Below are 25,269 nucleotides of genomic sequence, written 5' to 3' on the forward strand. Positions count from 1 at the left end.
GAGGGCAGTGTATCTTTGGCCTATGCAAATGCTTCTCTATATCCTAGCTCTCCTTGGATTACCAATGCATAGAAGTTTATTTTATTTTATTTTACCTGAGTCAGTAACGCATCAAGATTATACTCAGTGACTTATTTCTGACATTTGTAGGCTTCTCACATTTTTCTTTATTCAGACATAACAGAAAACTATAGTTTGCATCCGTCTGCAAATGGACCTCCCTGCACATGTGCAGGAAGAAAGTAGGGAGCACATGAGACTGAGGCTGCATCTGCACTGCAGAAATAATGAAGTCTGACCACTTTAACTGCATGGTTCAATTGAATGGAATTCTGGAATTTGTAGTTTTGTAAGCTCTTTAGCCTTCTCTGTCAGAGTGCTCTGGTGCCACAAGTACAAATCCCAGATTCCATAGGATGGAGCCATTGCAATTAAAGCAGTGTCAAACTCCACTGATTCTACAGTGTGGCAGCAGCCTAAAACATATTTACCATTACATCTGAACAAGAGAAATGTGTTTTAAATGTATGCTGCATGGACCAATATGCAGTCCAGAATTCTAAATTAACTGTCGTCAAATGACATGTTTTATATCAGTGTCACTAAAGTTCACAATGCTGAACTTTAAAATCCCCCTGAAGACTATTTTGTGGAAGCCTGTTAAGACTGTAGTGCATTCATCTGGTTTGGGATATTGTACTAAAGACTTGCTCTGTTTTTATTGCAAACTGTTGACCTGGACTGGGATATTTAAACTTGAGATTCCATAATAAGTTCTGAATATTCCTTATTGCTGTTGTGGTGGTGTGCCTTCAAGATTCTGATTTATGGCAAGCCTATCACAAAGTTTTCTTGGCAAATTTTGTTCAAAGAGGGTTTGCTTCATCTTCTTCAGAGGCTAAGAGAATGTGACTTGCCCAAGGTCATTCAGTGGGCTTCCATGGCCAAGTGGAAATCTGAACCCTGAACCCAGAGTCATAGTCCAATTCTCAAATGACTACAACATGCTGGTCATATTATTTGTCCACGTGAGATACCTATTTCACTTTCAACACAGATACAAAAAAGACAATGAAGGAAATGTATAGATAGTCACTGATGGCTCAGCCTAGCTTTTTGAAGACAGCCTCATCCAGAACCCAACCATTACACACCATGAAGTGCCAGTCAAAACTATTTACTGCTGTGTGTGAATCTGCTCAAAGCTATCTCAACTTGCTGTTGCATCCCCAATAAACTCAATGCACCTAAATGAGTGCAGATCAGGTCAATATCCCATTAGCCGTTTTGTTGTTCTGAAAGCCCTTCCTTAATGATAATCAGTTCCATCTGTTTGGGAGGTGAATTTTATTGCATCAGGTTTAAAAAAAGGAAGGGAAGAAAGAAAGAAAGAAAGAAAGAAAGAAAGAAAGAAAGAAAGTTCCAAGGCAAAAGTAATGATTAAGACTGTGTGAACAAGCAGAGATAAGAATTCACTGATCGGCTGAATCCTCTTGTAGGATTTAGATTTGCCAGCACTCTTGTTCTTGGATACAACTGGAAGTAGAAAAATTAAAATCCTGAAAGTAGTGGTTTTTGTGGTAATTCTGGTCTGGCCTGAATACTGGGAACATGAGCACATTGTCAGATCCTAGGGAGATTTCCATCAGGACATCCAAACCAGTGTAATTCAGATAAAGGTTAAGCAAACATCTAACCTTCAGACTGAACCTGTCCTCCCAAACCAAGTTCCAGGCAAATGGTACACGATGTCATGCTTTGCTATAGTTGGAAGACAGAAGTATAATCTGAGATAGCAATTTAAGAGATATGAAATGACTCAAAAACACAATTCTTCTTAACCTCACTCATGCATTTACTGACTCATATGTCAGCAGAAGCACTATGACCTCATGATCCACAAAATCCTGTTCCATGATTAATGTCAACTGATGTTGATTCCCCCCCCCCCCCCCATAAAACGGAATATATTGAAGCAATCCTCTAAATAGTTCGGTTTTTGTATAGACTGTGGGACAACCCTTCTTGATCCTTCAAAATATGTCTTGAATTCAGACTTGGTGTAGTAAATTATATATCCAATGAATATATCTCAAGGAAATTCACTGTGACATTGTTTGTGCAAAATGGAATTTGAGATAAGAAAGCAGTAACCTACTGTCACTACTTGAACAGCAGACTGAGCAGGCACACTAGTCACCTGGCCTTAAGTCTTTCCCATTAGGGACAAATGTATTTGCATTTCTGTTTAAATAAGAAAGAGGGGGTCCTTTGTGCCCCTGAAGGGTTTTGACTTCGATGCTCATTTTCACATTTTACTATTGGCCACATAGACTTAGACATCTGGGAGTTGCAATTCAAAACAACAATGAGTCCAAAGGGTTCATACCCCTGATTTAAATTACAGACATTGGTCCCATACAGACAGGCCAAAATAAAGCTGCTTCGGGTCACTTTGGAGGTATGCTATTTAAATGATGCATGACCCCTAAGAGTCCGGAAGCCATGCCAAAGCCATGCTCCAGTCTTAAGGACTGGAGTGTGCCTTTGGCATGGCTTCCAGACTCTTAAGAGACATGCATCATTTAAACATTATACATCCAAAATGCCCCAAAGCAGCTTTATTTTGGCCTGTCTGTATGGGCACATTATTTCTAAATTTGCTTCTGCACATATAGGTTAGCAGATGCCAAATTTAGGTAGATTTTTGTCTTCATTTATCTTGTTTTGACAATGCATTTCTCTTTTGGGGTAAGGCACAGTAATTTTTCAGGCATTCTAGATGATGAATAAAATACAGCTCATAAGCATAGAGCTTGGAAAGATACTTTTCAAAAATAATTTGTTCCATTACTCACTGAAGTGTTTAAAAAGTTACCCATTCCTGCTACTCGTTACAATGATGGAAAAAAGTTAACTTATTACATTACTTGTTGCATTGCTTGATACCTTTCCAATAGTTTCTAACACTTTGGTGGGGGGGAGGGTTCTTATGATTGGTAAGAGAGTAACAAATGACTTGAATACTTGCTCTCAAAATGTCCTTAAAAACAACTTTTGAACATAACTAGGAAATACTACTCATGGTAGGAATAAATTAACTTTGTTACAGCATGATGTAGTGGTGTGAGCATAGGTCTGTGACTCTGGAGACAAGGATTTGAATCCCACCTTGGTTGCTGGATGATGTTGGGCAAGTCACATTCTCTCAGCCTCAGGGGATGGCAATGGCAACCCCCCTCTAAAAACAACTTGCCAAGAAAACCCTGTGATAAGGTCACCATAACTCTGAAATGACTTGAAGGCATACAACAACAACAACAACAAAATTACTGATTATACTGCTTTAAAATGTTACACTCTAATTATCCCAAAACTCGTTATAGGCTGCAATGGTACTTGTAACTCATTATTCCATTAATAAAGCAGAAGCAATTTAAGTTATGGAAGAAACAGTTGTTTATTACTATATAAAGAGGAAGTCTTTGCCAATACCAGACACTGTTGCAGTGCGCAAGAACTGTGAGCAGGGGTAGAGAGAGAAACATGACAGTAGGAATGATCTTGCAGGATGCTGAATTCCTGTCTTCTTTCCATAATGTAGCAGTTTCTACATCCAAACATAAAAGAGGGGATTGTATCTTTAAGGCAGTTGAAGATGAATATTGTCCCTGCTGTCAATTTCAAAACCCAGGGGATAGACCCTTAACTCTATTAACCTTCCCTATCATAGGAAAATGATCATAGTACACAGTACAATTTGTCATCGTTAGGCCCAATTATTTAGTTCCAGTAGAAAGGACCACTGGTTTCCTTAATAGCAAGCCTGCCAATATTTTCAAAATGAGAATTGTCTAGGAAGTTTATTTTAGCAAAACTTTGTTGAGAATGTTTCATTTCCAAGGCCAAAGTGCCCTTGGTCATACCAATACCCATTTGTTCTAACAATGCTGTTGCTACTGCTGCTAAGATCTGGAGCCAGTTAGAGCTTTATTTACAGTCTTGGTTTGAATCACAATTAAAGTAACTTTTCCAAATGTTTGGGTTTGTAGGCGCCATCCAAATGTGTCCCTAAAGTTGGAAAGCCTTGATTGTGTTTTGTTTCCCCTTATTCAGCTACCTCAGTGGTCCATCTGAACTGGTATGTGCTGTGGAACCCATCCAGGGTATTAAAGGCAAACAAAGTATGTGCTGGGAAAAATAAATGAAAAAAGCCCCCCAAAATATTCAACATCTGGTGGAAGACATGTCTAACAGAAAAAGGTTGTGTTAATTCCTTCAGCTGTGGAAGAAAATTTCCCTTTTCTGCCAACGTTGCCAGTGCCAATCAGTATTAGATGAAACCAGACTAAAAAGCTAAGTCATAAACAGTATTCATTTTTAGTCAAAAATATTCAATCTCAAGTGCAAATTGCTCACTGTTCCAGAGTTTAAGTAGAATATGAAGTCAAGCTAACAGAGCAGCCCAAGACATTTAGACACCTAGAATTTCCCTTATCTGCCAACACTGCCAATGCCAATCAGTAGTAGGGGAAACCAGACCAAAAAACTAAGTCTTAAACAGTATTTTTTTTCAATCAAAAATATTCAATCTCAAATGCAAATTGATTGTTGTTCTAAATAATAATAATAATATACAGTCCGTCCTCGCCTTACGTGGGGGATCCGTTCCGGATCCCTCCACGTAAGGCGAATTCCGCCTATGCTTGAGCCCCTTTGGAAACAATGGGGCTCGTGCGCGGCGGCACAGTGGCGCGGGCGGGCGTGGGGCGCAATGGGCGCACGCGCCCATTCAATTGAATGGGACGCGCCGCCCCTTCTGCCCCACGTGCGCCCTGTGGTTTGAGCGCGTATGCTCAAGGCCACGTATGGCACGCCCGCGTATGGCGCGGGCGCGCTGTAGTTTATTTATACCTCCCGCCTCTCCCACTGATCGAGGCTGGATTACAACCTTAAAAGACACTTAGTACAATTTACACTCAATACAACAATAAAATACTAACACTGAATTTACCAAGAATTCCTATTAGTTCTCTAAAAATTACAATTCGTCCATTAGCCAACAATCAGAGTCAAGGAAGAGCAATCGTCATAACCTTTTTATATAGAATTCAGTGGATAAGCTCTCCAGAAGAGATCCGTTTTGAGTGCCTTCTTAAAGGCCTCTAAGATAGTAATGAGACAGATCTCTTCCGGTAGGTCATTCCATAATCTTGGGGCCGCAGCAGTAAATGCCTTATGTGAAGTTGTCATTAACCTGGTATTATAATATTCTAGTAAGAACTTCCCAGATGTTCTGAGTGTGTGGGGCGGATTATGTATGGAGAAGCGCTCCTGCAAGTAACTCGGACCCGAGCCATGTAGGGCTTTAAAGGTGATAACCAACACCTTGTATTGCAGCCGGAAGCTAATTGGCAGCCAGTGAAGAGATTTCAGTATTGATGTTATATGATCAAACCTAGATGTTCCGGTGACCAATCTGGCTGCTGCATTTTGAACCAATTGAAGCTTCCAAATTTGGTACAAGGGTAGCCCCAAGTAGAGCGCATTGCAGAAATCTAACCGAGAGATTACCAGTGCAAGTACTACTGCTTCAAGGTCCTTTCAGTCCAGGTAGGGACACAGTTGGTGTATCAACTGAAGCTGATTCCAAGTACTCTTGGCTGTTAGACAAGCTAACGGGAGCCCCAGACATTTAGACACATCTTAGCAGCAAAAACACACACACACCCCTGCAGTAACAAATAAATATGAAGTGGTAATTCACCATCTTTAATGAAGCCTCAAACCCTTTACATCCAGCAGCTATCTCATTCCACCTTATGGAAGCCATGGTTCTGAGTACAGAATAATGTGAACCAGAGTTGTGTACCATCTACTTCAGATGACTCTAATTTTCACCATTTTGTGTACACATGGGCTCAGCTCTTCAAACCACAATGGGATCATTGCGGCCATACAGGGTAATTTTGCATATGAATGCAGAAGTCTGGGCATCATGACAAGATACCTAGCTTTTCCCAGGGCTCACTACCAAACTCCAAACATGAGCAGGAGGAGCCTTTGGGATCATGGGAAATAACTATTTGCATCATGGCTCAGTAGCAGAGGATCTCCTTTGCATGCAGAAGATTCCAAGTAGCTGTTGAAAGGAAAGACTGCTGAGGACAGCTTCTGTGTAGCCAATATTAGTGGACAAACAATCTCACTAGGTACTGATCAACATCCTATATGGTTGGCTAGGAGATTCTGGAAACTGTAACCCAAAAAGTACAGTTCCCAAGTTCTGTTCCTGTCTCCTTGAATTAGCACATCAGAAACTGTTGGTTGATGGAATTCCACTGGCAATGCAAGAGATCGGGAGCAAGGAGCCAAGATAATATCCTAAACCATGTAATACCATTCTTCCTCCATCAGCAAAGGGACAGGTGAGTGAGCATCTCATGAGAGAAGACCTTTACTTATTCACATTATATTGATGGGATAATATTAATGGGAATGAATTTGGATATTTTTCTAAACTGTGGTTCCTTGGACATGGTTTTAAATGGCATGAGAAATAATTATCTGTTGTCCATTTTTAATGCCAGTGTTTTCTAGTTTATTACCTTGATTTGGCTCCTTTATGCATAAATAAAAAGCTGAAGCATCAGCGCCTGAAATAATCTGTTGCTCACACTGCCTAAGATTCTTACACTTCATGTTTGTTCTGAAAAATAAAGGAAGAATTCTTGGGAAGGGGTGTTGCAGGCATGTTTGAAGTGGTGTGAAAATGTAATAATGCAGCTCCAGTACACATGACTGCCTTTTGAAGAAAATATGAGTGAACCTGGTAAACAGGATACTTGCCCTACATGTATTGTGTCTTTGAAATTGATACAAATATTACAGCATATATTTTTTTTGTGATTTCTCCCCAGCTTCTGTGATTGAACCTATATCTCATGTAACAAATGTGCATGAAATAGCCCCCAGTATCCATTAGTTTTTGATAACATCATGAGTGGGGGTTTGGAAGGGTCCCTTTTATAGAGTCCAATATAGAGCTGGCCAAACATCCTTGATTTGCCCTCCATAATTAAAGAAAGCCACAAGCCAGACTACTTTAGCAGAAGCTGATCCTATACCATAAAAAAGCAGAAAAATAAGTAATTGGACTTCATCTGAAAGTGAAAAGGGGAAAGCATTTACCTATAACCACTTCTAAAACTTCAGCTAAAGCCAAGAACCTGGCTCTAACAAAGCCATCTAAATCATCTTCTCTTTTAGAAGACTTTCATGTTCATAAATTAGACTGGAGCTTCAGGTCAGCCATGAAAACCAGAACAAATGGTTTTCAAACAACAGTTTGGAATACAGATAAAACAGGATAATGAATATAACTCTAATAAAATGTCATGCCACATTTGACCCACCAGACATGTTAAATTTGCATCTAGCATTTCAGAACCTTTTCTGGAGATTTAGGTTTTGTAGTCCATATTTATATGCCCTTTATCCAAATTTAGAAATCTTATCAAAATATCCCACTCCAAAGTTTTACATTGTGTGTGTGTGTGTGTGTGTGTGTGTGTGTAGCTTAGGATGTTATCACATGAGGCTCATTGCTACCTCGCTCTTGACCCAATCACATTGTTAAAAAAAACCCTGAAAATATACCAGTTTTGGAACTTTTAATACTACACTTCACTTCAATAGTGTGATGGGCGTTTTTGCACCATTGAGGGTCCCCATGTGCTCTCTTCCTCATTCCCTCTTAAACCCACCTCCATGCCCTCCCCGCTCCTCCCCCTCCCTCCTGCCAAAGAAGTAATAACTGCCTCTTTGTAGGTAAACAGTCATTCTCTCTTTGGCAAGTGGGATATGTGTGTGTGGGTTCATGCACACATGTGTGCACAGAGAAACCTGTTTTGAGAAGGGAACCAATACTTCCTTCTCTTTTAGCATCAGAAATAAAATGTCTATGGATGTTTCAGGACAAGGAGGGGAAGAATAGGAAGTAATGCCCATGTGTGCCATGGTGGGATCATCAGTTTATGAATTACCTGGGAATGACCTAACACATACTTCAATAATGAGTAAACAGAACAATTAGCCTCTATTCACAGGATTTTCCCATTCAAAAAAAGTAGCGGCAGAAGCGCGGATTGACTACATGATATCTACGCCCAACCATGAGTTTGTGCAGAGGGATCCCATCCTTAAAACTTAAAACCGTGCTTCTATTCCAATATTTAAGAACAGTGTGATAATCTCCTTAAACTTTTGTTGTCCAAGCAGAAACTTCATTGAATTAATTTCCCTTGGTGCTGAATGCTGACAGCAGATATAGATTTTACGTACAGCAATTGTTACCCACCTTTCATAAAAATCAAAAAAACAATCCCCCTCATTTTAAGGCTGCTCTCCAAACTAGGAATGGAAGTGGATTTGTTTTTGTTTTTAAAATGTGTATTAATAATCACATGTTTATTCATAATTACTAAGGCTGGAAATGTGGTCATCTGGAGCACGGAAAACAAATGCAAGATGAATCAACATTAGAAGATAACAATAATCTACAATTTTAATAAGAGCTCTTTCACCCAACCCAGTTATAATCCACTTCAACTGCTATGGTTCCATTCTGTGGATTCTTTGGATATGCAATTTAGGGAAGGGTATTAAGAGTTCTCACCCAGAGAACTTTAGCATCACAACAAACTATGAGATTCCATAGGATATTGTCAGGGCAGTTATAGTGCCATAACTGTGTAGCTTGAAAGCACCCTCAATCTTTGATGCATATCTTAGTATCAGAAAGGTGTTCATATTCTGTAGGACAACTATATGTGGACAAGCCAATATTAGAGTACATCAGAGACAATCTGTGATTTCTGCCACCCTTTCATGCATATAGACTCAACATCTTCCTTGTTTTGTTTTGTTTTTACTACCTGCAATAATCATCCATTAACAGCAGGAAGAATATGCTGCTGCAGTTAGTCAGCTGAGGAGGAAGAATAAATAAAGAGCCCAGAAAACCAACAGAAAACAATAAAAAATCTAGCATTCTAATACTCTCTCTGACCTTTATTAAAATTAGCTATAAGGGAGAGGAGCACATAATGAACTATTATAAGGGTCCTTCTTGACCTCATATATCATTTACACAGAAGATATGTGTTCAAAATGAAGCCAAAGCACTTCATGGCACAAACTGAGGGGGGGGGGGGACCTTGATGCAATAAGATTTATATTTAATGGAAATATTTTCCCCACATCTAGTGTGTCTGCACATTTGTTTCTTGGAGAATGACTACCACGTTAGATTTCAAAGTACTCACTACAATTTCTTGCATAGCAAATTAGTGTCCCATTACAGGGAAGAAAAAAAAACAGTTTCTGTTCCCCGTGTTCAATGGGGCACTGAACATGCAAGTGTACATTTAGATACCTGTATAAGAAATTTGATGTTGTCACCTTTTTCTCACAGGTAATATTCACATCCATACCCACACAATGCAGAGAAGGATGGAGGGTACACATCCCTAAGCAATGAATGCATTGTAATGAACAACATTGCTTCTCGAGCTATCTGATGTGGCAGCCAAGCAGTTTTTCCTCTTGGTGTATTAGGGGCCAGTATCATATTTGTGCCATATTGTTATGACATCCATACAGTTTTACTAGAAGCTCACAGCAAACCAGCAACCAATGGCTCATAGATCACTACTCTGAGTAACAATGATGTACAAGCACACCAGGATGAAGCCTAAGAATGTACATCCCACATCTCTGTATTTGCAAGTGACAGAGGCCATTGCACTTGAAGTAACTATTTGTATCTGTTGGATAGACCAACAGATACCAATGCCAGACCTCTGTGACCAATAACAGTTCCCTACAACACATACATACATGTCCATCCACTTATCCTCTCCAAGTATGCCAGTACTATTCTGTAAGCTGAGGAGAGGGAAAAAAAGGAAAGGGGCTATCATCAGCCCTCCTGAGAAGCCAGCTGTACTGAGCTTTGCCTCATCCTCCAACATCTATTCATTCCAATATGCTAAGAACATATGCCTCCTTTTGTGTTATATGTTGTTTTAAGATTGTAGTCTGAGGTCAGGGATTGCGTTGCATTTTTATTGATATTGGGAGCTTTTTTTTAGCTGTAAGGGAAGTGTGTGTTCAATCAGGAAAAAAGGAAGAGAAGTCATTTTGAGCAGTGGTGTGGCGTGAGCTCAGAGGGGAAAGGCCACTAAATGGACAACAGTGACAGCAGTGCAGAGGCAGATCCACTGAAAACATCTTGTCCCAAAAGCTGGAGCCACTATTGATTGCAGACACATACATCAGATGTGTATGACTACTGAAATCATAATGTGGGAGGCCACATGTACAGGCCCAACCCATAACCTCTGAATTAAGCCAGAGCCATGCATCTGCTGTCCCTCGTTGGACCAAGTATGTATCCCTACAAATCTATACTATAAATGATATCCATTTGGCATAACAGCATGAGAAAGCAGGACAATCCTACACCAACACCACTTGTGACTGCCCTGGTACAGTCCTTTAACTTTGTTGTAACACAGATAAAGGCAAAGCATATGGGTGGCATAGAGCATATCCCACAGACCTGCATGCACATCAATGGTACAGTAATATCACTATGGCCTCATAGAGTAAGATGTAGTGATGTGTAATGAGGATACATGCAGGTGTTCATAAAAGCCTAGATAAAGAGTTCCATGGACCCACATGACCAATATGTAGGCTCCCCAGCATCCATCCATCCTTATCTTGCCATCTCTCACCTCAGAAGGGGCTGTATATCAGCCATGTATACAGAATTAGGCATGAAATGCAGGACCATTTGGAAAGAAAAAGTTAACAAGTTACATTCAGGAATAACAAAGGCCCCATTCCCACTGGCCCAGTTAATGTGGGTGGAACTGGGTAGATCCGGATGCCCCTCCCCCGAATCTCTCCGTTAGCAAGTGCCCACTAAATTTGAGGGGCATTTTAACCCGAATGCCTTACCGGGTTTAACTTGAAGGCGCCTGCTGTCAACCAAGCGATCGTCATAGGTGACGTTTGCAGGGGCATCAGAAGTGTGCTTCCCCCCTCCTTTTTTTAAAAGAGCCGTGCACAAAATGCTCCAAAGTGCACACATTTTGTCAAAATTTAAAATCTCTTTTGTGTGTGTGTGTGTCTGTGTGGGCATTTGGGTCAGTGCAGGTTATGATCTGCCCTTGGCCCCATTTTCAACCCCAAAATGCAAGTTAATGCATCCTGTATCCCCCACTCCTTGCCACCCCAGAATGCCTCTTACACATGTAATAATAATAATAATAATAATAATAATAATAATAATAATAATTCGTCACCTCGGAAATGCCAGAAAAGGATGCGATTGTCATGCAATCTTTTTTGCTTTTAAAAGCAATTCAGGGCTACCCCTGAAGAGACAGTAGCAAAAGCATGTATTGTTTTGCCAATTGCCTAATTTACAAGAACAACAAATGTAACATTCAAATTGTAGGATTGATTCGCAAAGGGAAAAAAGTCTAGCCCATTTGCAACATTTCCCCTTTGCCGGAAGCCAGCAAATAGAAGGGAAAGTGAACAAGCAGCTAGCCATGTTCTATGCATCTATGTATCTGCCTCAAGAAAAAAAAAACATGCACATATTTTGTCAAAAATAATTTTTAAAAATAAAAAAGTGGAGAAGGTGCCTAATGGGAGCTCCGTTCGTGCCCTGCCTTTGACCTGACCTGACCTGACCTGACCCTTTTCCTCCTGCTAGAGGAGCTTTGCCATTCTCACTGAGGCTGAGAGAGAATGACCTGTCAGTTCCAACTGGCCCGTGGAATCAATTGGGAATAAAAGGGAAATGCAGCACAGGCATTCTGACTGTAGCATCCACATATAACACAAATAATAATAATAATAATAATAATAATAATAATCCAGGAGCAAGAGGAAATGAAAGTAGAACAAGCAAGCACCCAAAAAATCATGCGCATAAATTGTCAAAAGAGGCTGCTTCTGCTGCATCCATTTCCCTACATTCCCCAGCTTGGCCCCATAGCCCTATTTCCCTGGGCAATCCTCCTCCTCCTCCTCCTTCCTTCTGACCCTCACCTCCCCCTGAGCTGCCCTGGCTCTTTCATCCTCCTCCTCCTGCTCCATTATAGGATGCCCTCCATGGCTCCCTTCTTCCCAGGACTCTCTCCTCCTCCTCCTCCTCCTCCTCCTCCTCCTCCATCATCATCACTTTCTCCACTCCCCCCACCCTCCTTCTGACAGCCCTTTGCAGCCCAAAAGTCACCCTGATTTCCCCTTTTATCCTCTTCACCCTTTGCCTCCAGATTCCCCTTTTTCCTTCGGCTCTTTCCTCCTCCTCTTCCTCCCCCTCCCATCCGATGAGGGGAGGGAATGCTCTGACCTCTGCCCACCCTCTGACCTTAATCCCTCCCTGAATTTGCCCCGATCATTATTGAGGGCAAGTTCATATTTTGCGGAACCCGAGTCTTTTGAGAAAAGACAGATTTTAGCCCAATTCTGGATACCCCGGGGTAAGGGACATTTCCTTGTGCAAGCCTCGACATGGATTGTGACAGAATCGGGCCCAATATGAACTTCACGTGGAAGAATCGATTTCAAAACCGGTTTAAAAGGTAATGTGAATGGCCCAAAGTTAAATTTCAAAATTAATGTGATAATAAAAGTGAAACTATTTTCCTGTCATCACTAACAGCTTTTAGTTACTTTCAAAAGCTACTTTGGAGAACATTTCTAGAGGCATTATGACAAGCATTATCAACATTTTATGCCATTCTATTGATCAGTCATAGTTTTGTTCTCTTTAAATAATAATAAGAACTAGTGGAAATGTAAGCAAGAAAAATTAAAGCTGGTACAATGAGTTATTTTTCAGCATTGTAAAAAGCAATAGTATAAGTAATGGTAGTTAATTACTTTTTAAAAGTTAACTTTCAAAGCTCTGAAAGAAAACTTTCTATGAAACAGCTGATGAGTGGATATCTTTCTAGTCTAGCTCAATGAAACATTTTTAAATATAAAAAAAGTCTAGACATATAATACAGCAAACAGATGTTCTCTGTGGTATAACTCCAAAAATATATACATAATTGAGAGATACAACTTTGACTTGCTAAAATATAACTTTTTAAAAAGTGTCACAAACAAAATTAAAATGACTGTCACTAAGCTGAGCTTTAAAAGCGTTCTGTTATTTCACCCTGGGGATGAAAACTGACAAATACACTTGACTTAACATGGTATCCACTTGCAAAAGTCACACCTTATAAAGTTCTTGAAATGAATGGTTTCTTTTAAGGTCTTCTATTAGTAGCTTTTAATCATCAAATCATTTCCAGGAAGCTAACACTGAGGGGGAACAGGACCCCTTCTGAGGAATTTCAGGTATGAGTGACCCAGTCATTCTCACTTTCACCCCCACCAAAATTATCAATTACTGTTCTGTAGAAACACTCATTTACTGAAAGGCTAAGATAAATATATTCCATTTTACTGCTGTCATAAACTGTATGTCTGCAATAAAAGTTTCTTCTAAGAGCACAATCCTCCCCCCCCCCAAACACTTTAAAAAAACCCATCTTCAAGGGGCTTTAGAAGTGTTTAAGCAATTGGTTAAACCTGCCATTAAGCACAGCTTTTATCCTTGAAGAGTACTTCAGTTACAATTTGCAAATAACTCAGTATCATTAAAAAATCACTTCTGAGCTGAACCTCCCAGCTTGCACAAGTTCTCTAGAAAAAGCCTGCTTATATAGCTTTCTTAACAAATGATCTTAGCTGCCCCAATACACAACATTTAATCTGTGTCCCAGAGGTGGCAAACATTATTTTTGGACTACAAATCCCAGTGGCCAAACTGATTTAAGGATTGGGTAGTCCAGAATTATAGTCCAAAATTAATTGATTTATCCACTGTGGCTATCATACATAACAATTGAATGTAACTGAGGATCATTGCTTGTATGTTACCTACTTTTTTGCCTGTGAAATATTTATATCCTGCTGTTCTTCCAGCTTGATGCAATTCACAAAAAATACATATAAATTAAAATAATGTCCTACTAAATTGTATGCCTAGCAGATTTGGGCATATAAAACTCACTGATAAAATGCATAGCTAAACAGCCCTTACCAAAAGCCAGATCTATCTGACTTTGTCTGAATAAATATTCCATAATATTGGTGCTACATGTTATTTACTAATAATGGGTATAAGTCCAAGCAATGAAAGAACTTAAAGGGGAAGAGTCAAACAGGCAAAGACAGGGGACTATGGAAACATAACAAGATTAATGCACAGTTTTCCCTATAGTTTTCAGTTGTCTAGCAGGAAAAAGAAACATGATGAACAAACCAGCATATAGGCATATCTCAATTAACAAAGCCCCTGACAAAGAAGCTCCTTTTTACAAAGTCATTTTACACTTGCTGATCTCAACTTTTCTACCTTGGTCTCTGCCTAGCTATGTGTAGTGTGTGTGTTTTTAACAGCACTCGCACTGGGAGCACTGGAACAACAGAGATTTTCAGTGACATGACTGCAATAATAATGCAACAAAGCTTGAGCAAGGAAAGAATGGGATTTTATTCCAACTGATCCTACTGTAGCTGTACATACTTGCATACAACAGATAAGGAAAACAGCAGCTGTCTCAAGGAGGGCATTTTCCACAGAGCGCATTTTCCATCGTCACCCCCAGACTGTGGAACGGCCTGCTGGATGAGATCCGTCTACTTACATCCTTAGACAGCTTTAAAAAGGCTGTTAAGACGGATCTCTTCTGACAGGCCTTCCCAGAACAGAGAACCCGGCCTTAGAAAAACGTCTGGGAAAGATACTGCTGCTTCCACTGATTGTTTGTTGGTATGATGTTGTTGACCTTTTGGTCAGTTTTTAACTTGTATGTTTGTTTGTTTGTTGTTTTTTGTTCTGTTTTTTAAATATTGCATTGGATTTAATACTTTTTTAAGGAGGGGAGGGTACCAGGGATTTTATATGTTTTGTATTTTTAACTTTGTTAGCCACCCCGATTGTTCTCAGAGGGGCGGAATACAAATAATTTATTATTATTATTATTATTATTATTATTATTATTATTTAAGGATCTCTTAGGGAGCATGTGTAAACAGCAAAACTGAGAGGAAAGGGAAAAATAAGATTAGCTGGGCTGACCCAGCTCCCCTCAGTGTGTTTAAAAAGTACAGATGTGTAGACCAAAATTGAAATCGTAAGAAAAAGTGAATGACAGTGAAAGAAAGAAAAAATCATCCATGGATGCATTTTGGAAGAAGGTGGTCTCTGAATCAAAGAAATCAGTTCATCAATGCCATGCTGACTTTTAAAAGAAGACCCAGATGTTTTGCTTGTGAAGTCCTGTCCAGAGCCTGCTGTTACCACCCAGATACTAAATATGCTACTTGAATGAAAGTTCCATGTATTTCAACAAGATTTAAAACAAAAAAATAGCCATCAGTGCATGTTTAGGATTGGATGGGTCAGGATGTATTTGTGTTTGCTACATGACAAAACAGTTGCAGGTACTTTAAGTGACTACTTTTCTTTTTGAATTTCCTACCACCACTTTCACTGTTGTTTGCATCTTTTTCATTAGTTGTTTAGGATTACAACCCCCAGCCAGAATGGCCATGTTCTAGGAAACATCTCCCCAAACTCCAAAAATCCAAATAATGCCCTTTATTTGGAGAGGTAGTCAAACAACTGGGTGTTTGACTTTGGGGGGGAGGGATGAGGTTTTTAGAATTTTAACTGTATTCTCTTTTATTGTTGTAATCCACTTGGATTCCAAGAGATTAAGCAGAATATAAATGAATATTATTGTTGTTTTTGTTGTTGTCATCTACAGCATAACTTTCCCAAGATTTCTGGGAACTGCAGTCCAAAGTTGTGTGTGTGTTTAACCAAGCTCTGCCTCTACCCCAGGTAATTGCAAACAAGCAAACAAATGCTATTATGCCCCTTCCTGTCTCACTATCTAGTGCTTGCTTTACAGGCTAGATGATGGATACAGTTGCTGTGTATATTTCGCCAAGTTATTAAATTCCAGCTTGCAAGATCCTGGGTGGAGGAGATTGCCAGCTGGTAAGGAGGACAGCATCGTGGCAATCTCCAGAGAACAGACCTTTCGTTCCTCTATAAATGGCATATCCAGATGTCTCACATTTACAGAACCATGGACACTGATCCAGAATTTTTGATCACTTCTGTCCAAATGTGTGGATGGGCATACAGATTGCCAGCCCACATCCTGGCAAGGAACACAGCAGGGCTATGCTGTCTATACGGCTGTCTTCCCACAGTCAGAACCACACAGTTGTCCTGCAGATAAACATCTTCCTTCTCCACAAATCCCCAGTACTGCCAACTGCAACATTCAGCCAACACTTGGGAAGCTGCCATCCAGACATGCCTTCAGGCATAAAGTTCTGTGCCCAGTTCTGCATACTCATTGAAAATTTCAGCAAGTGACTGGAAGACAGTGCACAGCCCTGGCTTATTATGTACCCATTATGCATTATACTTTGGCTGCTGCTGCCTCTGTTTTAATCTCTGCATCACTGCAGTGAACAATTTGTGGCCCTCCAGATGCTGTTAGACTACAACCACCACCAGTCCTAGCCCAAACAGTCAGTGGTGAGGGATATTGGGAGTTATAGTCCATCAACGTCTGGAGGGCCTGATGTTACCCATCTCTGTTGCAATGACCAAAGACCCTGGTGGCGCAGTGGTTAAATGCCTGTACTGCAGCCATTCACTCAAAACCACAAGGTTGCGAGTTCAAGACCAGCAAAAGGGCCCAAGCTCGACTCAGGCTTGCATCCTTCCGAGGTCGCTAAAATGAGTACCCAGACTGTTGGGGGCAAATTAGCTTACTTGCTAATTAGCTTACTTGCTGTTCACCGCTATGATCTTTGGAATAGCGGTATATAAATAAAACAAATTATTATTATTATTATTACAAAGGGACATCCCAGGAATTAAGAACCATGCACCTCTAGAGTAACAGGGGGAGGGCAAAATAGCAGGAAAGATTCTAGAGCAGATCATTAAACAGAGAGTCTCTGTGAACATTTAGAAGGCAATTCCATAATTACAAAAAGTCAACATGGGTTTCTGAGAAACAAGTCATACCAAACAAATCTGATCTCTTTCTTTGATGAAATTACTAGCTTGGTAGATGAAGGGAATGCTGTGGATATAGTATATCTTGATTTCAGTAAGGCCTTTGACAAGATTTCCCATGACATTCTTGCAAACAAGCTTGTAAAATGTGTGCTAGACAAGGTAACTGTTACATGGATTGTAATTGGTTGACCGGCCGAACCCAAAGAGTGCTCAACAATGGCTCCTTTTCATCCTGGAAAGAAGTGACCAGTGGGGTCCCACAGGGCTCTGTCCTGGGCCCAGTGTTATTCAACATCTTTATCAATGACTTAAATGACAGAACTGGGGGCATGCTCATCAGATTTGCAGATGACACCAAATTAGGAAGAATAGCTAATACTCCAGAGGACAGAATCAAAATTCAAAATGACCTGACTAGACTAGAAAGCTGCACCAAAGCTAACAAAATGAAATTCAACATGGAGAAATGTAAGGTACTTCACTTAGGGCAGAAAAATAAAATGCACAGATATAGGATGTGGGACACCTGGCTGAACGAAACTACGTGTGAAAGGGATCTAGGAGTCCAAGCAGACCACAAGTTGAACATGAGTCAACAGTGTGATGTGGCAGCTAACAAGGCCAATGCAATTTTAGTCTGCATCAATAAAAGTATAGTGTCTAGATCAAGGGAAGTAATAGTGCCACTGTACTCTGCTTTGGTCAGGCCCCATCTGGAATATTGTGTCCAGTTCTGGGCACCACAATTCAAAAAGGACACTGAGAAACTGGAATGTGTCCAAAGGAGGGAGACTAAAATGGTGAAGGGTCTGGAAACCATGTCCTATGTCGACATAGGGAACTGGGGATGTTCAACCTGGAGAACAGAAGGTTAAGAGATGATAATATGACAACCCTATTTAAATATTTGAAGGGATGTCATATTGAGGAGGGAGCAAGCTTGTTTTCTGCTGCTCCAGAGAACAGGACTCGGAACAATGGATGCAAGCTGCAGGAAAAGAGATTCCGCCTGAACATTAGGAGGAACTTCCTGACAGTAAGGGCTGTTCGACAGTGGAACAACTCCCTCGGAGTATAGTGGAGTCTCCTTCCTTAGAGGTCTTTAAGCAGAGGCTGGATGGCCATCTGTTGGGTATGCTTTGATTGAGATTTGCTGCATGGCAGGGGGTTGGACTGGATGGCCCTTCTGGTCTCTTCCAACTCTACGATTCTATGATTCTATGAAATGATTTGCTTGTCCAGGTTGACTAAATGACATAAGATTACTAAGTCTGCAGAAGCAGTTGGGCATTAGTCAGTCTTTTGGTCAACTCCATTAGAGCTCTTTTATTCAGTTTAAAACATACACAGAAGGCTTTTAGGAATTAAATGGGGTGCAGGTTTTGGGAAACTTGTCCTAGCAGCTGCCCACATCAAATTAAAGAATTAAAGAAGGTCTGACTCATGCATGGACAGACATACTGCCACACTATTCAAGCCAGTGTCACTTTTCTATGCACTTTCCATGGTAAAATTATTTATGAGGTGAATGAGATCAGGTGGGCAGCTTAGGATTTTTTTATTCATTCCCAACAAAAGCCCAGGCTTTTTCACAGTGGGAAAAGAAATATGAGTCAGCCTGGGACACACAAGCCAGATAATCTTCCACGCTTAAAATATTGTACAGTACAATTCTATGAATGTTTCCTCAAAAGTCCCATTAAGTTCCTCACGAATTACTCCCTGGTACATGCCACCATGGTACAGAGGTCTGAGTGTTAGACGATGACTGCGGAGCCCAGGATTTGATTCCCCACTGGATCATGAAACCCACTGGGTGAACTTGGGCAAGTCACACTCTCTCAGGTTCAGAGGATAGCAATGGCAAACTCCCTCTGAAGAAACCTGCCAACAAAACCCTAGGGTAGGGTTGTCTTAGGGTTTCCATATGTCACAAATGACTTGGAGGCACACAACAACAAGAAAATGCTCACAGCATTGCAGACCTAGATTGAAATATTCTCATGATATAGCAGGATTGAAGAAGATCTATTAAATTTGGCTTTGTTCTCTCTTTTCAGCCACAAAGCATTAAATATGTGTGGATGGGTAAGCTGATAAAAACCACTACCACCATTGTTTCAGTTGGTTTTTACTTTACTTTAGTTACATTCACATAAGTTGTCCTAGCAATATGGCTCATAGAACAAACCCAAATCTAGAGATGGAACTGGTATCTGAAGATCAGAGCTGTTTGACAGTGTAACATGCTCCCTTGGAGGGTGGTGGAGTCTCCTTCTTTGGCGGTCTTTAAACACATGTTGAATGACCATCTATTCGTTGTGAGTTCCTGCGTGGCAGGGAGTTGGACTGGATGGCCCTTGTGGTCTCTTCCAATTCTGTGATTCTATTATTGTAATTTAAAGGTTTAATTTTACTAGCTGTTTATGTCACAACTATTCCCATTACTTTCAGTGATACATATATGGGAATTACGATTTATGATATATGGAATTACAATATATGATATATGGGAATTGCAATTTATGAGTAATATCAGTACAAAAAACATTACAAAGGATACTGTATGGTATGGTTTGGGAGGAGGTCAATGGGGGTGGGTGACACCATGAGTTAATGGACCAGGTGACACCAAATAGTGATGACTCTGCATCTATTGCTTTCTTCTTCTTCCCCATCTTAAAGCATTCTTTCCCTCGGTGGAGAAGAAGAGATCAGCAGCAGAGGCCAGGGACTGTGTAGGGTAGGGGAATGTGTGGAAGGAACAGATAGTGAGGTTTTTTTGTTTTTGTTTTTGTTTTAGTGTTCATGGCAAATACCTGAAAAACTTCTAAGTGGTTTCAAGTGGTTGTCCTGAACATTGCAGTTTGGGGAGTCCAATTAATTCCTCTCCAAATCCCTTGTACATTTTCTGTATGAAGGAGTAATGCCTAGTTCTTGGCAGCTGTGGGAAATTTAGGGCAGATAAAAGGAAGCATACATCACATGCTTAAACTGTGGATCTCAATGCCTTGAATCCTATTTTGGGAGACAGGTGGGATACACATTCAGTAAATAAATGAATAAATACAACAATGTGGCAATAGTTGGATGCCAACTTAGATGACTTTAGAAGGGTATTGGATAAATTCATAAACACTAGGGCCACGAATGGTCAGGATGTGTGTAAGTCACTTCGTGAACCAGAGGTGGTATGTCTCTGTGTATCAATTGCTTGGGAGCATGAAGTAGAGGGTGCAGTTGCATTCAGTCCACATTGATGAACTTCCCTTGGGCAACTGATTGCCTTGGGCAACAGCCTTTTGTCCAACATGGTTCTTCTTACATATTCATGTTCAATGTAGCCAGAAGCCCAAATAATACAATATATCCTTCACTTTTCCTGACTTTTCCTGCTGGTATGTCTCCTTTCATTCACTACACAGCTGGATGCCCTCACAGTTCTGCCTCCTAGCATGAGGAACTGGACCCAAAATGCCACTGAAAAGTGCAGTGATCGGGACTAAGGCTTTGCTCCTCCTTATGAGGAGCATCTCCTTAGAAGGAGATCTCACTGGGATCATTGGAACATATTAGTGGATTGAGGCTTCCTTCTGCAGTCCTAGTAAAAATCAGGGGACTGCCAAAGGTTCGATTCAATAGTCAAGAAAGCCAGATGAAATGCCTGATATTTAGGATTTTGAAGAGTATCACAGTGAAACAGAGGTCATAGCAGTGAAACACTGATACAATCCAGATAAAGTTAAGTATGAGTTGTGGAGTCGAAGGCTTTCATGGCCGGCAACCATAGGTTTTTGTGGGGTTTTCAGGCCATGTTCTAGAAGAGTTTCTTCCTGACATTGCTAATGGCAGGCCTCAGGGTGGGAGGGTCTGCAAAGGAGGATTAGTATCTGCTTGATTAGTGCTCATTGTCTGCTGCGAAACTCCTGATGCTGGGAGATTTCTCATTTGCATTTGTTGAGTCTTCATCTTGCTCTCTTTCACGACTGGTAGCCAAACCTTGTTCACTTTAAGGCAGGGGTAGGCAACCTTTTTGAGCCGGGGGCCGGGTTGCTGTCCCTCAGACAACTGGGAGGCCGAAGCCGGGGGGTGGAGCTTCCACCCCCAGGGGCGGGGCCGTGTGCCAGGGGTGGAGCTTCCACCCTCCGGGGGCGGAGCCGTATGCCAGGGGCGGAGCTTCCATCCTCTGGGGGCCAGGCCTCCTCCTCTTTGCCGGCCCCTCACGGGGCCCCAGGCCCTGTCAGAGGCCGGGAAAGAGCCAGCGGGGGCCACCAGCACTGGAGGCCTCCCCCTCTTTGCCAGCCCCTGACAGGGCCCCTGGCCCCGTCAGAGGCCGGCAAAAAAGCCGGCAGGGGCCGCCAGCGCTGGAGGCCTCCTCCTTTTTGCCGGCCCCTTTGCCGTCGCCGGGGCCCTCTTGGAGGGCCCCGGCAATGGCAATGGGCCTCCCAGAGGCCCGCTGCCTCCGCCGGGGCCCTCTTGGAGGGCCCCAGCGACGGCATCGGGCCTCCGGAAGGCCCGCTGCCGCCGCCGGAGCCCTATTCGAGGGCTCCGGCGGCCGCATTGGGCCTCCTAGAGGCCGCCGCGAATGGCGGCAAAGTCTCACGCAACCTTCCCTGTGGTTGCGCGAGACTTCGCCTCTAGGCCGCTGCCATTTTGTTTCTCAAAATGGCAGTGAAGTCTTGCGCGACCACGGGAAAGGTCGCACGAGACTTCGCCACCATTTTGAGAAATAAAATGGTGGCACCCGGAGCAGCAAAATGCCACAATTGGTGGCAGCGGCGGCAGGAGTGAGCAGGGGCCAGCCGAAAGGCCTCCGCGGGCCGCATCCGGCCCACGGGCTGGAGGTTGCTGACCCCTGCTTTAAGGGATTCCTCTTTCCTGTTGAAATTGTCCAGGTGTTTTGTGGATTTCAATGGCTTCCCTGTGCATCCTGACATGGCAGTGGTTGGCATGGTCCAGAATTTCAGTTTTTTCAAACAGTATTTTATGCCCAGGATGGTTTATAACATGTTCTGCTACTGCTGATTTTTCTGGCTGACCCAGTCTGCAGTGTATCTCATGTTCCTTGATTCTTGTTTGCACACTGCGTTTGCTGAGCCAAGGACCAGAGTGGACCAGAGGACCTCTCACAGCTGCAGGAGTTTACCGCATACCATGCAGCTGCAGACAAGTCTACATAGGGACCACCAATCGCAGTGTGCAAACAAGAATCAAGGAACACAAGAGGCACTGCAGACTGGGTAAGATTCACCTTAAGGTTGCCATAAGTTCAAGGTCACCAGATACCCTTCTTTTCCAGGGGATGCCCTTTATTTCAACCTTCTCCCTGTGAAGAATCCCCAAAATGTCCTCCATTTTGAGCAGGACTAAGAAGCATGAGTTTAAATTTATACGAGTGATTTTTAAAAATCTTTTGTTTTGTAGTTTCTTACACTTTATTTTGAATATTTATTTATTTCATTTCATTTCTATGCTGCCTTTCTGCCAGGAAGGGACCCAAGGCAGCTCACAAGATAAAAATATCTCAAAAACTTGACAATTAAAATGTAGAAACAAGGAAAATCATCGATTTAAAACGATCCATTGGGAGAAGTGGGAAAATACAAATAAATTTATTATTATTATTATTATTATTATTATTATTATTATTATATGAAAGGTAAAAACATACAAAAGTTAAAAAGTGTAACATGCACCCCATATAAGCCACCCTTATAGGTTGTCCTCCATTTTCCAATGCCTTGTCCTCCTTTGTGATTATGACTTTGCCCTAATTATGCTGTAATTAGCCTTGAGCCATGAGGAGGGGCAGGTAAGAAATAAAATTATTACTATTACTGTTTTTTGTGGGTTTCGACTTCACATTACTATTATTATTATTAAGTCAGAAACACCTTGAAGGCACAAAACAGCAACAACAACAAGGAGGCATATCAGCAGCTCTGACTCTTTGTCAGAGAAGGTGACAGAGCCTGCAAAAATACAAATCCCAGGATTCCATGGGATAGAACTACAAGCGGTGTCAAGGCGCATTATATTTCTCACAGTGTAGATGCACCCTGGGAGCAGAGGCTGCGTGACTTGCTGCTCTCACAAGAGTCGAATTATGTGGGGAAAGGATGCTAAAAGAAGGGAATTAAAGGGGAGAAAGGGTGTGTGCGAGTGAGGGACTTGAGGGGGGCCCGAGTTCCACCAGAGCCAGGAAAGGGAGGACCTTCTTCTCCTCAAGGCAGCCTCCCTTAGCAAGTTGGCGGGAAGAGAGAGGAAGGGTCTCAGGGCCAAGAAGAAGAAGAGGAGAAGAAGGAGGAAGAGGAAATGAAGAAGAGGAGGAGGAGGAAGAAGAAGAGGAGGAGGAGGAGGAACAGGAGGAGGAAGAAGAAGAAGAAGAGAAGGAGGAAAAGAAGAAGAGGAAAAAGAGGAGGAGGAGGACTACAACGATGAAGAAGAAGAGGAAGAGGATGAAGAAGAGGAGGAGGAAGAAGAAGAAGAGGAAGAGAAGGACGAAGAGGAGGATGAAGAGGAGGATGAATAAGAAGAGGAGGTGGAGGAGGAGGAGGAAGAAGAAGAGGAAGAAGAAGAGGAGGAGGAAGAGGAGGAAGAAGAGGAGAAGGAGGAAGAGGAGGAGGAAACAGAGGAGGAGAAGGAAGAAGAAGAAGAGGAGGAGGAGGAAGAAGAGGAGGAGGAGGAAGAGGAGGAACAGGAGGAGGAACAGGAGGAGGAAGAAGAGAAGGAGGAGGAAGAAGAAGAAGAGGAGGAGGAGGACGAAGAAGAGGAGGAGGAGAGGAAGAAGAGGAGGTGGAAGAAGAGGAGGAGGAGGAGGAGGAGAGGAAGAGCGGGGAGCCTGAGGGCGCTTGGCTGCCTCTGCGCGGCGGCGGCGAGAGCGCCACTTCGGAAGGCAGGCAGAAGACAGGCTCTAGAGGCTCCATCCTCAGGGCAACAACCTAGCATGACTGCCATGCTAGGGAATTCTGGGCGCTGTAGTTCTGGGAGACGCTCAGCCTCCTCTGTCAGAGGGGCTCTGGCGCCACAGCAAGCTACCATCCCCAGAATCCCGTAGCCTTGATCCGCGGCAAGATGGGCTCAAGCCGCGTTATTTCTGCCATGTGGACACAACCTGAGTTAGTCCAGTCGTCGTCGAGGCGACCAGAGGTCCTCCTTCTCTCCAGGGACGGCCCTGCCTTTCACCCCCGCCTGCCCAGGACCTGGGTTGACACCTGAAAAAGTGCAAAGCGACATGGAGCCGGTTTATTTTCTGAATGCGGACGCCTTCTTACCGTGAGGGCGGAGAACTTCTGGGGCGCCGCCAGGAGCCCCAAAGAGGCCAGGAGCAGGAGCAGGAGCAGCATCCTCCTCTGAGGCGGGGGCTGGGCCGCCTTGCCTTCCTCCCAAGGCGTCTGTCTCTCCGGGGGACCTCCCTGGGCTTCGGCCTCGGCCCTTGGCTTCTCCTCAGGTGGCCAGTGGAGGGGCAGCCGAGGAAGGCTCGCCGTTGGAGGCAATGCCTTTGGAAGCAGTCTCTCTCAAGACTGGGAAAGCCTCCTCCTTCTCCTTCTCCTTCCAGCCCTGAATGGACTCGCTGGGGAAGAAGAGCGCCTCAGCGCCTCTTTGGGGCTCCAAGTGGCGAAGGCGCTTGGCTTCTCTCTTTTCCCTCCCTTTCGCCTTCTCTCTCTCTCTCTCTCTCTCTCTCAGCTGTCATCTGATGCTCCTCCGGGGAGAAGGAGGGGGAAAGAGAGATCACAAAGTAAAAAAGGGTGGATGTGTGTGGAGTGTGTGTGGATTTTTAAAGCAAAGCCCAAGCCTCCCCCCTCCTTCCCTCCCTCCCTCCCTCCCTCCTTCCCTCTCTTGAGCCCTTGGGATGGGACTGAGAAGGAGGCGGCCAAGGAGATGGGGAAGGTGCGGCGCCATGGAACCTCCCTCGCCTTCTCCTCTGGAGCAGCCTCTTCTTTCTCTTCCCCAATCCCTCAGGAGATGCTCTCTGGACGGAGACAAACAGTCACACTCTCTCAGCCTCTGAAGAGATTTGTTTTAATAATTTCATAGAATCATAGAGTTGGAAGAGAGCGCAAGGACCATCC

The 25,269-nt window shown here is 42.7% G+C and overlaps 1 protein-coding gene across 7 annotated transcripts in view; it reads right to left on the reverse strand.

Annotated features, from left to right (window-relative positions):
- Window positions 1–24,961, reverse strand: part of SMOC2 (SPARC related modular calcium binding 2) — a 201,526-nt gene extending 176,565 nt beyond the window's left edge. For all 7 annotated transcript variants that reach the window (XM_089529984.1, XM_089529983.1, XM_089529982.1 and 4 more), the window contains exon 1: window positions 24,472–24,961. In XM_089529984.1, the coding sequence (XP_089386110.1) occupies window positions 24,472–24,543 (72 nt within the window). In that variant the 5' untranslated portion in view covers window positions 24,544–24,961. The remainder of the gene's footprint in view (window positions 1–24,471) is intronic.
- Between the last annotated feature and the right edge of the window lie 308 nt (window positions 24,962–25,269).

Source organism: Sceloporus occidentalis, unplaced genomic scaffold (assembly GCF_023333645.1).
Source record: "Sceloporus occidentalis isolate IW3139 unplaced genomic scaffold, rSceOcc1.0.p SCAF_6, whole genome shotgun sequence".
Lineage (NCBI taxonomy): Eukaryota > Metazoa > Chordata > Lepidosauria > Squamata > Phrynosomatidae > Sceloporus > Sceloporus occidentalis.